This window comes from Mytilus trossulus, chromosome 1 (genome assembly GCF_036588685.1).
Source record: "Mytilus trossulus isolate FHL-02 chromosome 1, PNRI_Mtr1.1.1.hap1, whole genome shotgun sequence".
NCBI lineage: Eukaryota > Metazoa > Mollusca > Bivalvia > Mytilida > Mytilidae > Mytilus > Mytilus trossulus.
In genome coordinates, this window is record NC_086373.1 from 61,297,642 (window position 1) to 61,312,331 (window position 14,690).

General features: G+C 32.3%; 2 protein-coding genes across 2 annotated transcripts; both read right to left on the reverse strand.

Moving 5' to 3' along the window:
* Window positions 1-2,453: 2,453 nt before the first annotated feature.
* On the reverse strand, window positions 2,454-3,850 carry LOC134709314 (vasopressin V1a receptor-like). The gene is made up of 2 exons (XM_063569485.1): window positions 3,726-3,850; window positions 2,454-2,797 (listed from the first exon to the last, which is right to left on the reverse strand). The coding sequence occupies exons 1-2, from the start codon at window positions 3,769-3,771 to the stop codon at window positions 2,511-2,513; spliced, it is 333 nt and encodes a 110-aa protein (XP_063425555.1). The 5' UTR covers window positions 3,772-3,850; the 3' UTR covers window positions 2,454-2,510.
* Window positions 3,851-4,597: 747 nt separating this feature from the next.
* LOC134683484 (visual pigment-like receptor peropsin) lies at window positions 4,598-5,351 on the reverse strand. The gene has a single exon (XM_063542824.1). It carries the CDS (start codon window positions 5,276-5,278, stop codon window positions 4,598-4,600), a length of 681 nt encoding a protein of 226 aa, XP_063398894.1. The 5' UTR covers window positions 5,279-5,351.
* Between the last annotated feature and the right edge of the window lie 9,339 nt (window positions 5,352-14,690).

Sequence of the window (14,690 nt, forward strand, 5' to 3'; positions counted from 1 at the left end):
AAGTTTAAAATCCGCGAAAATTCGGATGAATGATAAACGTCTAATATAATTTATGACGCCATTGCTGTTGTTTGTGTTGATCGAACGGTAAAAAAATATTTTTTCAAAAATGAATAATTCTCGCCATGGTCAGGTTTCTGAAAATGGTAAGTTATCAAAATTTATCGCTTTTTAAAATATTAGATGATATAAAAAAAAAAAATTAAAAAATTATTTTACAAATGTGCTTAGATAGACCATTTCAAATCCGGAATTTTACAGCACTCGCACTTCAAATAAAAACGCATTGGCCTCTGGAAAATGTCTTGCAAGATTGTCCAATGTCGAATTTCGCCGCTTTTTACAAAAACACTGTCAGTTTTAACGTCATTTTATTAAATACTCAATTTGTAGCATATAAAACAGTGCTTTTTCGTAATTGTGCTTTCACCCCACAATACGATAACATACTTTTTGATAAGCTGTTAAGTCGAAATGACTTCGTTTTTTTAACAAATCAAATGTCTTGCAAGTTTGTCCACTGAGCAATTTTCTTACGTTCTGAACGTTTTCGATTCGGGACGCTATACGTATATGTGTTTTCAAATTATTTCTAAAAGTTTGTTCTTTGTTTTGGTGTTAAACACCACATCATGTATAAGCGACATTTGTTGTATTTTATTGACCTGTCATCAAAGGTAGGAGAAGCCGCGAACTTAAGTTAAAATAGTTGCAATAACTGTTGATTAGGATCGGAGTCGAACAAATCTCACCACGAGCGTATCTTAAAATTACCATGCTTTTTATAACTTTATATGAACTCATTAGGCCAATCATCCTCCTAGGCCATCGAATTTGAAAGCAGTTCGTATTATCATATGATATATGAACGATATTTCATTGTTTCTAAATAACAAGTACGGTTCGATTTTATGTTTTAAGATCAGAGGACAAAACAAAATAACCAAATTACAAATTTCGAAAATAGATAGAATCATATAAACCACGATAAGAACTGCAATATATAAAAGTAGTTATAATCAAATAGAAAATGAATAATTATCTAAAATGGAAAAACAACATATGGAAATTTGTCAATAAATAGGTAAACTATTAATAACAGAACAGAAGAATTTCATATCCGAGACAGAGAGAATTAAATATTGTAAAGAGATAAAGAAACTAAAAAGAAAAGAGCCAAAAAATAAAAGTTGCAATAAATATAAAGAAAAATACAACACAAGCCGAATCAGAAGTCCGAACAGTTCATTTGCTTGCGTATCTACCAGTAGCAAATATTTCATACATATTCAAGACTTTGAAGTATTCATATCAATCAAAAATGATCACAATCAAAACGAACAAAGTATACTCGACTACCGACGTAAAACGTCAAATTTTGACGTTACCAATTGGGACGCAATATCGTGCGTAACGTCAAAGCACAATTTTGCAAAATTTTGTGGATGCAACAGCGATCCGATGCGATCGGTGTTGAATAATTATGCTTTAACTTATTCTTATCGGGTCTGAATAGATCTTTACCAAGAGTTAACAATTTTACCTCAGAGACATCAAATTCAAGCCTCACATCTCAAATATAACCCTTTTCGATTGGAAGTATGTAGGACATTGAATATTCATTAATGACAGAAGTTCAGAAATTACACAGAAAAAAACAAAACACAGATAGAAAATAAACAGCATTTTTATTACTGTCCATTATCTTAAAGTGAGGCCTTGCACAGAGAGAAAACTCGACTCTCACCTCAATACAAGATTGAGACAGCCTCTAGCACCGGTGTGATGGTGAATTATTTGCAATCTAACGATCACGACACAACTGTGAATTGAAGAATACAGTCACGGAGCAATATCAATAAAAATAAATCTGTCAAAGAAAAAAAACCCATTTACTGTCATAACCATACCGTAGCGCACAAAGACAATACAAACATATAGACAACCGTAGGGCTCATCAAGTATAAGTTACATAACTTTGACGGAAATAAAGTATTTGAATTGCCAATATTTTGGGTAGCATTTGTATGATATAACACCGACACCCGGACGGAAAGAACATACGCGGAAAGCAACTTACTTAATTTACACCATAGTAAGTTCATATGCATACGCTCAAGCGTTTACATTTCAAAATACGTAATTACATATTTATAATAATTGATTACTAGTTCAATGGAAAACTTTTTGGCAAATAGAACTTAAAGTAAAGAAAAAGAAACATTAAAACACATCTGTATAATTTGTAGATCTGGTCTCACTCATCATTTTTGCTTTTTGTAATGTTTCTTTACATGTAAGTTTTTAGAGTTCCTTTAGTTCCCACACTCACAAAAAGGGTAAAATCGTAATTCCTTTAAGGACTACATGTATTTTGTCAATTCTGATCCTTGACCTATATGATATTTACGTCAAGAAGTGATAAAAAACCCTGTTCAAGCTCTGGTTTGCTCTCTGCTTACACACTTGGCTCATTATAGACATTTTGTTCTCACTACTGCTAATTTAGGTCACGGCTGCACCGTATTGACTTCTACCGTAGATATACAAGATGCACGGATTATTTCTATACGATTTGGTGTAACTTTCTCAGCTTCAGATTGCAGACACGGAAATGTATCCATGACTTCTTTTCTCATTTTCAGATCTCGCCTCAGATAAATCAATGGCGTAAAACAACTTCCAATCTTTGTCACTAATGATGGAATTGAAGTCACTAAAGGTGGTAGGGCAGTCGTACTCATTATTGACCAAATCATGGTTATTGCATAGGGCGACCAGCATAACAGGAAAGCAGCTGCAGTATGAAAACAATATAAAGTTAGACGAATTATCATCAAATGATAACACATGGTTTGAGAACTAGACGCGCTTTGTCTATAAAAATCATCTGATGCGCTCGAATCAAAGAGCAATTAAAGTGCGAAGTTGAAGAACATTGAGGACCCAAAAGTTCCGAAAAATTTCACAAAATAAAAAATGAATTTATGATAACTTCATACTAGTTGTCCTAACTAGATTAAAAATGTTAAATACAAATTGGAATCAAAGAGTTATCCTCTTATATGGTATAGACGAAACGACAGATGCATTAAATATGATAGGAACTGCTTTCTGCTTTTAAGCCTTTCCTATCGTGACATTTGACTTTATATGGAATCACATGGCGACTTACGAATGCCTATTATACGAGAAGCTTTGCTTTCTCTACCAAAGCACCAGACATAGCTTTATTATGAGTTCATGCGGTTACCTCCCTGTTTTACATCGATGAAATATTGTGGCATTATAATTTAGTTTTCTTGTGTTACTGTACATTACTTCATTCCGGTATTCGGCGGAGTGTGTGTTGCTCAGTCTTAAGTCTTGTGAGAAGTGTTTGTGGACATCAATTTTGTTTTTTGTTTTTAATAATTATATAAAAAAAGTATGAGATACTAGTAAGTTATTCATATTATAAGCCTACAGATTTACAAATTTTTTCCTTGAAGTGTTTAAATGCCCCAAAAATTGCTTTTGGCCATCCACAAGAACTTGCGGTCATCCGATGTTCAGTACTTCAGTACTTTGATTATACTTGTATTCGTTATTTTCGATACGAATGCGACAATAATCGGCGCTTTCAACATATTCACTCGACTTTGTTCAGCATCAATCATTTCAATATCATATACTTATATATAGCGTGCTTTTTAAATACGGAACGAATTATTTAGTTTACGTACCCACAATATAAACTATCGTAAGAGCTAGTGTTCCTTCCAGGTTCATATTCTTATGTCTATTCACTGATATGGCAGATATGCTGATGTTTCTGTAAACATCAAAAAGATGTTTTCGAGTCTCTGAAACCTTTAAAAGAGTACATTAATACGATATATAGATATAAGAAGATGTGGTAAATATGCTTTTGGAAATAAGTATGGCGTTCATTATCACTGAACTAGTATATATTTGTTTAGGGGCCAGCTGAAGGACGCCTCCAGGTGCGGAAATTTCTCGCTACATTGAAGACCTGTTGGTGACCTTTTGCTGCTGTTTTTTTTCTTTGGTCGGGTTGTTGTCTCTTTGACACATTCCCCATTTCCATTCTCAATTTAAATTATTAATCGATCTGTTTATTTCATAAAAGCTTGTAAAAGAAAAACACATTTTAAAAAAGAACAATCTGCCTCATGGCAATGCCAAGGTAACCTGTCTGCAATTTAAAGAAGAATTGAGGTACGAAAAATGACAGAATGATATCATACTTTGCCAAAATGTATTTATATCTGCTTTTACAAAAAAAAAAACATTGTAAGAAATATAGGTCACCGTTCTTAGTTTCAAGCAAAGGGTTTTGCAAAATTGCCTCATTTTGTAAGGATTATACATGGGGAAAATGTTATAATACGAAAAGAGAATTTTCAGTTTTGAAATTGAATATTGAATTCTTTCAGAAATGAAACCAATAGGTTTTTTTTCTTGCTATATGACAGAATAGAAAAAAAAGATTACCATACCTTATTTTTTTTAGATTAATTAGACAAACCTACGTTTTAAAGAACAAACAATATTTGATTATTATCACCGCAAGGCAATCAGATATTTAGTATGTTTATGTACAGTAGCGATTTACCTTTGAAAATATTTTCCAGTAACAAAACATCATACCAGAAACTGGAAGAAAAAATGCGACGAACAGCAATGTTACTAAATACGATCGGTACAAAACATCTGCGTTTTCTAAATCCATAGAACAGGTAGTTCCTATTCCTTCTAGCACATATTTGTTCCACCCAACTAGGGGACCAACAGCTATAACCAATGACATAAGTAGACTCCCTGAGATGGCGATGATGCTGAATAAGTTAATGGATTGTTCATTAAATTTACGGTGCACTACTGAAATATACTGGTCCACGGATATTAATGTTAGGATAAACATCGTGCACAAGCCACAGCAAGTCGTTAAAAAGCCATAATAGACGCAACCAGTCTCGCCAAACAGCCAGTATCCTGCAAAACTGGACGAGACCACCATAGGATATCCTAGAGATGCCATTATAAAAGCTAAAAGGCAGACTACAGCCATATACGAATTTATTCTAGTCAGTACATATTGGGGCCTGGTAAAGAAAACATACAAGACAGTGCCATTTGTAAATAAGGATATTGACGTAGTTATCAATAGAATACACCCAACAACTAAATTGATCCATGATTCGTGCCGAGATCCTTGTTCAGCTGATGTCAAGTTCAGTGTCCCTTCTGATTCGTTCTGGGAAGAGTTGATCATAATTGTGGTTGATTTCTTCTTTCCACTATATTATATAGTTTCTTGTATTTACTATATTTAGTAGGTCCTTATGTTAGGAGATCTACAAAAACACAAAAAAGACTTATAAAGGAATCATTAAAGTTTACAAAGAAACCGTATATATTTCTGTATGGCATTAATCAAGTATCAATAGAGACTTTCAGTTAAATCAAAATTGGGATTGGAATAGGGGAATATGTCAAAGAGACAACAATCCGCCGGCCAAAGAACAGATAACAGCTGAAGGGTACTAATAGGTCTTCAACGCAGCGAGAAAATCCCCCGACGAGTTTTTTAAGCGAGAATTCTTGCGAGTTTTATTTATGATATACATTAACACTTTATATGATCAAAAGGTATCTAAAAGAAATACCAGCAGCCATATCTACCAAGTGCTTCGCTAAGCAATTTCAGAAAAGTTGATCCCCCCCCCCCCCGAAATGCATTTAGTTCGGTGACTTTTCTACAAATTTGAGAAGTATTGACCCCTTAAATACATTTAGTTCGGTGGCTTTTCTGTAAAAACAAGGAGTATCTATAATTTACGGATTTAATAGACTGAAGTCCTTTGCATGTTTTAAATGACTTAGTCCCTTTTTTCTAATTTCAGGGTGGCTACATAAATGACTCTATGATACATTCTTATTTTACATTAACGAAGTTAAATACTTTTAAAAGTAGTTTAAGTATCAAATTATAAAAAAAGATCTTAGAAAGTTTGCGCAGTTGTATTTTTACCTTTATTTGTCTTTACTATTATCTATTATTGTTATTCATTCAATTAATTAAAATGTTATTTTTCTACAAGATAAGCATACGCCTAACGGAAGAAAAAAAAATCCTACCTGAAGCCAATTTGGAATTTATTGTTCGTCAACTCTGGTGATGCTCTTCATAATATTACCAAGTCATTGTTCATAAATTGAAACACGTGTTTTAACCCGAGGTTCATTCCTGTTTTTGTTGTTGTTATTGAATCAATTATTTCATATAGGTAATCAGCATGTTTACCAGTTATCACATTATTAACCAAATGTGTGAGATAATCGTTCTTGTGTTTTTCTCTTTTAATCTCTGACTAAGGTCAGATACATATCGTTGAATTTATTGTGTTTGCATTTAATAAGAAAAGAAATCGCTTTAAATAACATGGTTTATTTCAAATTAAACTTTGCTTTAAATTTCTATCTCTATGAAAATGAGTATCGTCTGAGGAACATTGATGAAGCTAGAATTTTTTTTTAGTAAACACATGAGGAATGGACAAAATTTTTATTGGCACAACATGAATAAAATCAGAGGATTCCTGATGTTTTGCAAAAAGTTAAAACAGGCATCTAGTATGTAAATATTAAATTTGAAATCATAACATGTTATTCTATCACTGACTTTTGCTTATAAAAATATGTTAGCTTTACCTTATAAGTGAAGTTAATTTTTGTCACAACAGTAGTTGGTCTGAAATACTTGCAGACTAACCATTCTTGTCAATATGTTTTTATTATGCAATTGTTGTTTTTGTTTTTTTAGATGAAAGAGTTCGCGAACTTGTTCATTATCAAATCATTTATGAAAATTGGATATGATATATATTTGGTACCTATTTCCATTAATTGTTCCAAAATCAATACACTCAGCGATATTGTTTTTTGACGCGCAGGTGTTCTCTTAAATAAATCAATTTACTATCCCTAAAGAAGCTTCGATTTACTTACGAAACAGCCTCATATGAAATAGTTCCTTTTTTGAATGAAAATCTAATATACAAAAGCAAAATCTCGAATTAAAAGTATTTTATTAAATTAAATTTTATTGAGACTCAGTCACCGCTTGAACAGCTAAATACACCTGTCCACACCCATATCTAAATTGCGCTAAATTGATGATAATTACAAAACAGTTCATCTTATTATAATAATAATAATAGACGTAATTTTGATAATTTGTGAGAAAGATTGGTTGTCGTCAGTTGCAATCTGTCATATTTATCTGTCATTCATAGTTGTGGTATGAATTTGCATGATATATTTTTTTAATAATTGACAACATTTTGTTATACCCGGCTTACTCTTCAGTATAAGTTCTGCTTATTGTTGAACTTCGTACAATGACCTGTATACTGCACATCTTTGTGCGTTGGTATTTATCCGGAAAATTGTAGAATTGAGAATTGAATCACACCTCCAAATTTTTATACTAAAATCGGTGTTGTAGTGTTTATTTTAGAAATATTGTTGCGTTCTGTGAATATCTTTTTGACCTTAGTTAGAGGCGGATAAAAAAGTGATAGATACCAAGGATGCTACCAAATCATTAGTTTAAAAAAAAACCAAGACAACACCATGATAAGAAAAGGAAAAGAAAAAAGGGTCTGGGTGTAAGTTGTTTTGGTCTTTTAAAATACTAATTATAAAAAACCAAACGAAGCGGAATCGGCAATAGAACTCCAGTTTTCCAAAAAGGTTGACCACTTCCTGATAAGAGAAGTCACTTCTCCATCTCCAAAATCGTAGATTAGGCCCTGTCTAAATATAAGTTCAGAAAAATCTCCCTCTGTAAAGACTACATAGAATACTGAAGATGAAATCCTAAAATTGTGTCGACGCAGTCGGTCTTGCTCCACTTAAAGGTCAAGGGATTTTTCTCATTTTTAAGCTCAACAGTGGTCAAAAGGACAAAATTAGCTATATTCATTTCTTGTCGTCTGTCATCCGTCATGTTTTAACTCTTACAAAAATATCTTATTCTGAAACAACCTGGCAAATTGGAACCAAACTTCAACATACTCCTCGTTAGATTATTTATTTTAAATGATATGTCCGATGATTCCGCCTGGCAAAAACATACTAGCTAAAAAATTAGAGGTGAAATGCAAGTTTTGTCTATCATCTAGAAACTGCTTTAGAAACAAAAAATGACAGCCACAACGAGAGATTCGTCATGTGGAACACTGGCTTTTTGTATAAATTGGTGCATTATCATGAACAGTACGAAGTGCGCACCTTATATTACTTTAATGGAAAATTATGTTGAAAAGGTATTTAGTTTTTTTTTTAAAATAACATTACAAAAAAATAATTTTGGTCCTTCGAGATAGTTCAATACTCTATTGAATTAGCTAAAAGTTATCAACCTCGACTATTTATAATATTCTTTCAATCTTGAAATAAGTTGCCAGCATGGGGACCCGATCTCTTATTAAGTTATTTCAGTAAATCCGCTCTCTCATTCAGTTTTTTTCCATTATTCGTGTAAAATTAAAACATTAGTTCAGCCCTTATATTCACTGTATCCTCATTAACAAACAAAAACACCTTACTCTTTTAAATCTGCTCATGTAGATTCAAGATTCAATATTTCATCATAGTCTTACCACATACAAACATAAAATGAGATTCACATAAATAGATTTAAAACATTAAAACATTTGCATTGTATGCACCAATCTTAAAAAGATTTATGAGAGACTTCTAAGATATAATATAAACATATAGGGGTAAATTCAGTAAATAAATATACGTCATCAGGGACCGCCCATTTAGGTGAGAGCTTTCTGTCTAAAAGTGAAGTCATGTGCTCTTCTGATTGGTAGATAATGTTTGTAATAAATATTTTTTGGTAGATGGATCAAAACTAGAGTTGAAAAAAAAAATGCTGAATGTACTAAATTTTTTCCCTACAGGGTTGAAAAGTAATGAGGGTCAATATAAAAATTCGGTGCTAATCTACATTGTTTGTAAACAAGGCCATGTGAATGCCCAAAAATGCCGCATGACCCTATGTTTTTATTGTTGCAAAAGATAGGGCTACATTTGTACTTTCATGAATGATATATGAAAGTTTTTAATTTCTAAAGGTAAATCAAGTATTATTTCCACACATAGATTAGTACGGAAGCGTATTAGCGCCACACATTTTTTTTTTCCCTATGTTTGCGTTATAACGCAAACATAGGAAAAAAAATAAAAAAAAAAAATGTGTGGCGCTAATACGCTTCCGTACTAATACGCTTCCGTAGATAAGCATTAAAGTCAATGGGAGATTTGTTTACTGAATTTACCCCTATAAACATATTTTTACACATTTATATTTGAAATTTACAATATACATATTTTCTTAATGAGAGTAAAATATTTGTTTCTTTGAGAATTAGTAAAATAAAATACTATTTCTTCTTAATAAAATATTATTGAAAGTTTTGGCAACTATAGCAGCAACATTGTCGTTACTTCTTTTCTTTCATATCTTCCAGTTTCTAGTTTTAGTGGAGCTACTCCACATCTTAATTTAGCAAATGACCTTCTGTTTTTTATTGACATAATATTTTTCAAATAATTTTCAGTACAATAGGTAGTTTTAAACAAGCCCTCAGTTTACTTCCCTCTGCATATGCAGCAACTTTTGTACACCAGTTTGACTTAAAATTATTAAATACATCTTCCTCAATTTATTAGATAAAACTTTTGTTCAATATATTTAATTCAAAATTGTAATTTTGCTCATATTTATACAATTTTAACATCTCTATAACTCTGAAACTCCAGTTATCAATTCTATTATTACACTTTCGTATGGACCACTTAAAATTTTTAAAATTTATCATGTGCGACCCGGGTCCATTATGGAACAATGTCTCAAGACACTTGACCATTGTTAAACGCATGGAGGTTTACAGCCCATATCACCAGCTATGGCATCATTTGGTTTGTTTTTGCCTACATCCATGTAAAATCTCATGCCCCTGTTTTGGACTGCATTTATGCAGGAAAAGTCCCTGGTTCCCAAATTACCTGCACCATAACGAATAACTGACCATATGATTGTATCGTACAGTTTTGATTTTTGTTGTGCTTGAAACCACCATGTGATTTACTCTTCACAATTAACAATGCTTATATTTATATATATATATATTAAACATTATAGATGATACAATACAACCTTGTTTCAACCCAGAATCAACATTAAACCATTCATTCATATTACCATTTACACGTACACTACATTCTACATTAGAGTTTTTATAAATCTTTTTAAGAGTACATAATAGTTATCAAAGGTACCAGGATGATAACTTAGTACGTCAGACACGCGTTTCGTCTACACAAGACTCTCCAGTGACGCTCATATCAAAGTATTTATAAAGCCAAACAAATGTAAAGTTGAAGAACATTGAGGATCCAAAATTCCAAAAAGTTGTGTCTAACACGGTTAAGGTAATCTATGACTGGGATAAGAAAATTCTGTTATAGATAATGCATATTTTAAGGTTTTTCTTGTCGTAGAACACACCGAGGGATGTCAGGATTGATCAAATGAAAGACCGACCGGAGGGAGGTCTTTCTTTAAACAATCCTGACACCCCGAGGTGTGTTCTACGACTAGAAAAACCTTAAAATATGCATTATCTGACTTATATACCGTCAAAAAATATTAATTTTATGAGATTTGTAAAATTTAGTATCTTTTTTTATAAAAAATCTAAGTTTTGTAAACAGGAAATTTATAAAAATGACCGAAGTGTTGACTACTGGGCTGGTGATACCCTCGGGGACGAAATGTCCACCAGCAGGTGCTGTAAATAGTTATCAAAGGTACCAGGATTATAATTTAGTACACCAGACGCTCGTTTCGTCTACATAAGACGAATCAGTTACGCTCATATCCAAATATTTATAAAGCCAAACATATAGAAAAGTTGAAATTTTCCAGTTTGTCAAACAAAAAAACCTCTATTAATTAAGTCATATGCTTTCTTAAGGTGGTACCTAACACTTTAACTAAAATTAATTTGGCTCGTTTAATTTTCTTGAAACTTTGACAAAGTATTTACTTTGACCCTTTCATAAAAATATATAAATTTCAAAAAATTTGAACCAACCGTTTATTCAGAAAAAATACACTGGTTATATAGCAGTTTGACAAACACTTATTTTGATCATTGAAAAGCTAAATATTCCCTTATGAACACAACGTCATTAAAACGTTTTGCTGATTTTACAGAGTTGTCTCCCTGTAGTGTTAGGTACCACCTTAAAGTCTATAACTCTATATATGTTGACAATTTACACTTTTCCGGGTTTCTATTATTAATGTGTTAGTGCTTATATGATCAATTGTGTTTTTGCCTTTCATAAAACCATTTTGCTTAATATCATTAATTATCTCCCTTTCATATAACCATTTGACTAATCTTCCAGAGCACCTGATTTCACTCCCGGTTTTTAGTGAAGTTCGTGTTATTTCTTAATTATTATTTACAACTGTTGATGTAAATGTCCTTTGGTTTTGTGAGTCTTTGTTTACTCCTTTGTTTGATTGTTATTGTCTTTCATTTAAAATACTACAATACATGTTGTATGCGATTGGAGCTAGAGTTATGACCCTATAAGAGAAAGGATCTCTAGGGTCTGATTTAGAACATTTTGGTATTGGGGTTATAATTCTGTTATTCCACATATTTCATTCATGACCAGAACTGACACATAAGTTAAATAATTTATGTAAAATAGAAATAATAAAAATATTCTTGCTTGAATAAGGTCAATACTTGCACTTTTACAATTTTTTGCATTCATTACAACTTTATGAACCTCATCAATCGTAATTTTCTTATCTAAATCAATACACATAATGTTTTCTTCAATATTACAATTTTCAACCTTATTATACTCTGCCTTGTATGTATGTAGAGGCTACATTTCTTTTTAAAGATAGCAGTGAAAAATCAATGCAAGAAAACCTCCATTGTTTCGGACGTTAATCAATCAACAATCAATTAATCAATTGTTTGGTTTTTTTTGCATGTTATCCGGGTTAAACAGTATCAAATAACAAACAATCTTGTTTTTTTTTATTATTATTGTAACATTACCATGAACATATATTTTTGATTTTTTTAGTTTATAAATTTATAAAAAAGATTCATCCAGCATCTACATCAGTAAGAAATATATTTGGTTTGGTTTATGACGACGTGTTTATTTATAAACATGGTTTTGCGTGCAAATCAAATTACATAAACTGCTTGATAAATGAATTAGGTATAGACGATTCATTTGTAAACTAAACAAATACCCCCCCCCCCCCCCCCCCCATCGACACTTATTAAAGAGGAAATCCGGGATAATCATACGTCTGTTATTTGATCCTTTGGAATTTTACCCAAAGATGAATAACTGAATCTTCATCACTGTGTTGGATACCTACAATACATAAGAGTCTTTACACACAAAGGTATATTGATGGGTCTTCCAAGTGCGTCACGGAACATCTTTTAAAATTATTAACGTAATTATTATCGGCTTAAAAGTAATTGAGAAACTGCCTATATTCTATAGGTAGCGGGAATCAGATGTCGATAGTAAAAAATTCCAAAGATATTTTTTTAGAGTACACACAATCGAAGACTTTCATTTTGTACTTTATTTGACCTTTTTAACTTTTTGGGATTCGAACGTCACTGATGAGTCTTTTGTAGACGAAACGCGCGTCTGGCGTATACTAAATTTAGTCCTGGTGTCTATGATGAGTTTATTTATTTGCAATAGTATTAAAATATTTGACGTTTTTTACACTTACCACAAGTATTCCCAAGTCCAAACTAGTTAAAAGACCAATTGATAGAGTTGGTATTATTTTGTTTCATAAAAAGAGTGGTCAAAGTAGATACAAGTATCTTGTCTTAGAGAGGTACGAATAAAGGCAACAGTATTATACCGCTGTTCGAAATGCATAAATCGATTGAGAAAAAAATTTAAATCCGGGTTACAAACAAAACAGTCATTATCATGAATAAGTCACGTTCGGTAATTAAAAGATAAGACGACGTAATGACAAACCACAATCTAACACGTTGTCAAAATGTCCTTAGTTAGTATGGACAGACACATCGGACGGATCAACCAATTCGTGATGGTGTCCGTAAAATTTACGGAGTGACATTTTTAATCTGTCCTCCTCATAACTTTGTTCGAGCAATTACTGCTTTAGGAGCACACTCCTGTATATAAAGTCAGTAAAGTGTGAACATGCACGGGCATAACGTATCAACTGAGATATGTACACACCATAAGAAGGGGCAGAGGATATGGTTTTGCTGAGAAATGGGAAGTTGATAATGGAAAGTTAAAATCGTCCCATTTATCATAGATTTTAGTGTGAAGTCGTCCATCTGTGTCCAGATCACTCCGGTTAAAAAAAATATTCTCCGATTCAAACAAAGAAAATTCTCTCCGATTCAAACATTATTAAGATGCTTGATTTCTTAATTGACGACATATTGTAACGTCGGGAGGACGTGTTTTTCAACAAAATATCGGCATTTCAATGAAGACCATTACAGAACAGGTAACACTTCCAATTCTCGATGGGTTTATCGTGGTTCGTGTTGCTCTGTCACTGGTTTATAACTGAAAGTTTTATTAAATATTTTTGTTTTTCTAATTGTAATTGTTTGGCCAACTTGTTTTGTTTGTGTTAAATATATTGTAACTGATTTGTTTTTATGTTAAACATATGGTCGCCTGATTTATTTCTTCTTCTGTGTTGTTTCTAAATTATCAACGCCTTCACTGCCTATTACATATCTATCATTTATTACGCCTATCTCATTATTTCTATACACCCCTTTTACCAATCTATTAATTTAATATTGAGAAATGAATAAACTCCTATATCACAATTATTAAACGTTCTTTTAAAACTACACTCCAATCACAAATTAAACGTTCTTTTAAAACTACACTCCAATCACAAATTAAACTCAAAATCAATTTTTTTAAGCGGATTGCAGGTGGATATCTACATGGAAGGATGTATGATAAGATGCATTATTTGATACCGAGATTGGATAATAGTGTAAACTTCAATCCTTTAAAACTCCATCAGCAGTGGCATCGACCCAGTGGTTGTAAATGAACACATCATAGACCTGGTATCTATGTTGAGTTTATTTACAACCACTGGGTCGATGCCACTGCAGGTGCAGTTTTAATTCCCCGAGGGTATCACAAATCCAGTAGTCAGCACATTTGTGCTGACTACTGTTCTGACATGGATTATCACTCTTCAGCTTTGTACTTTATAGTTTATTTGGCCTTTTTTTTTTGGATTCGAGCGTCTCTGATGAGTCTTGTTGTAGATGAAACGCGCGTCTGTCGTAAATACCAAATTAATCCTGGTATATATGATCAGGCTATTTAAGATCATGGTAATTTTAGTTATAAATAAACCGGTGGATACAATCTGGACGCATACGCAGAACTGTCATGACATGTTATACCTAGTTTTGGAACAAAATAGATATGTGCATAATCCAAAAACAATTTTTTCACTCTTATGAGGTTGGTTGACTGTTATGGAATAACTGTGTCACATATGATTGTGGATA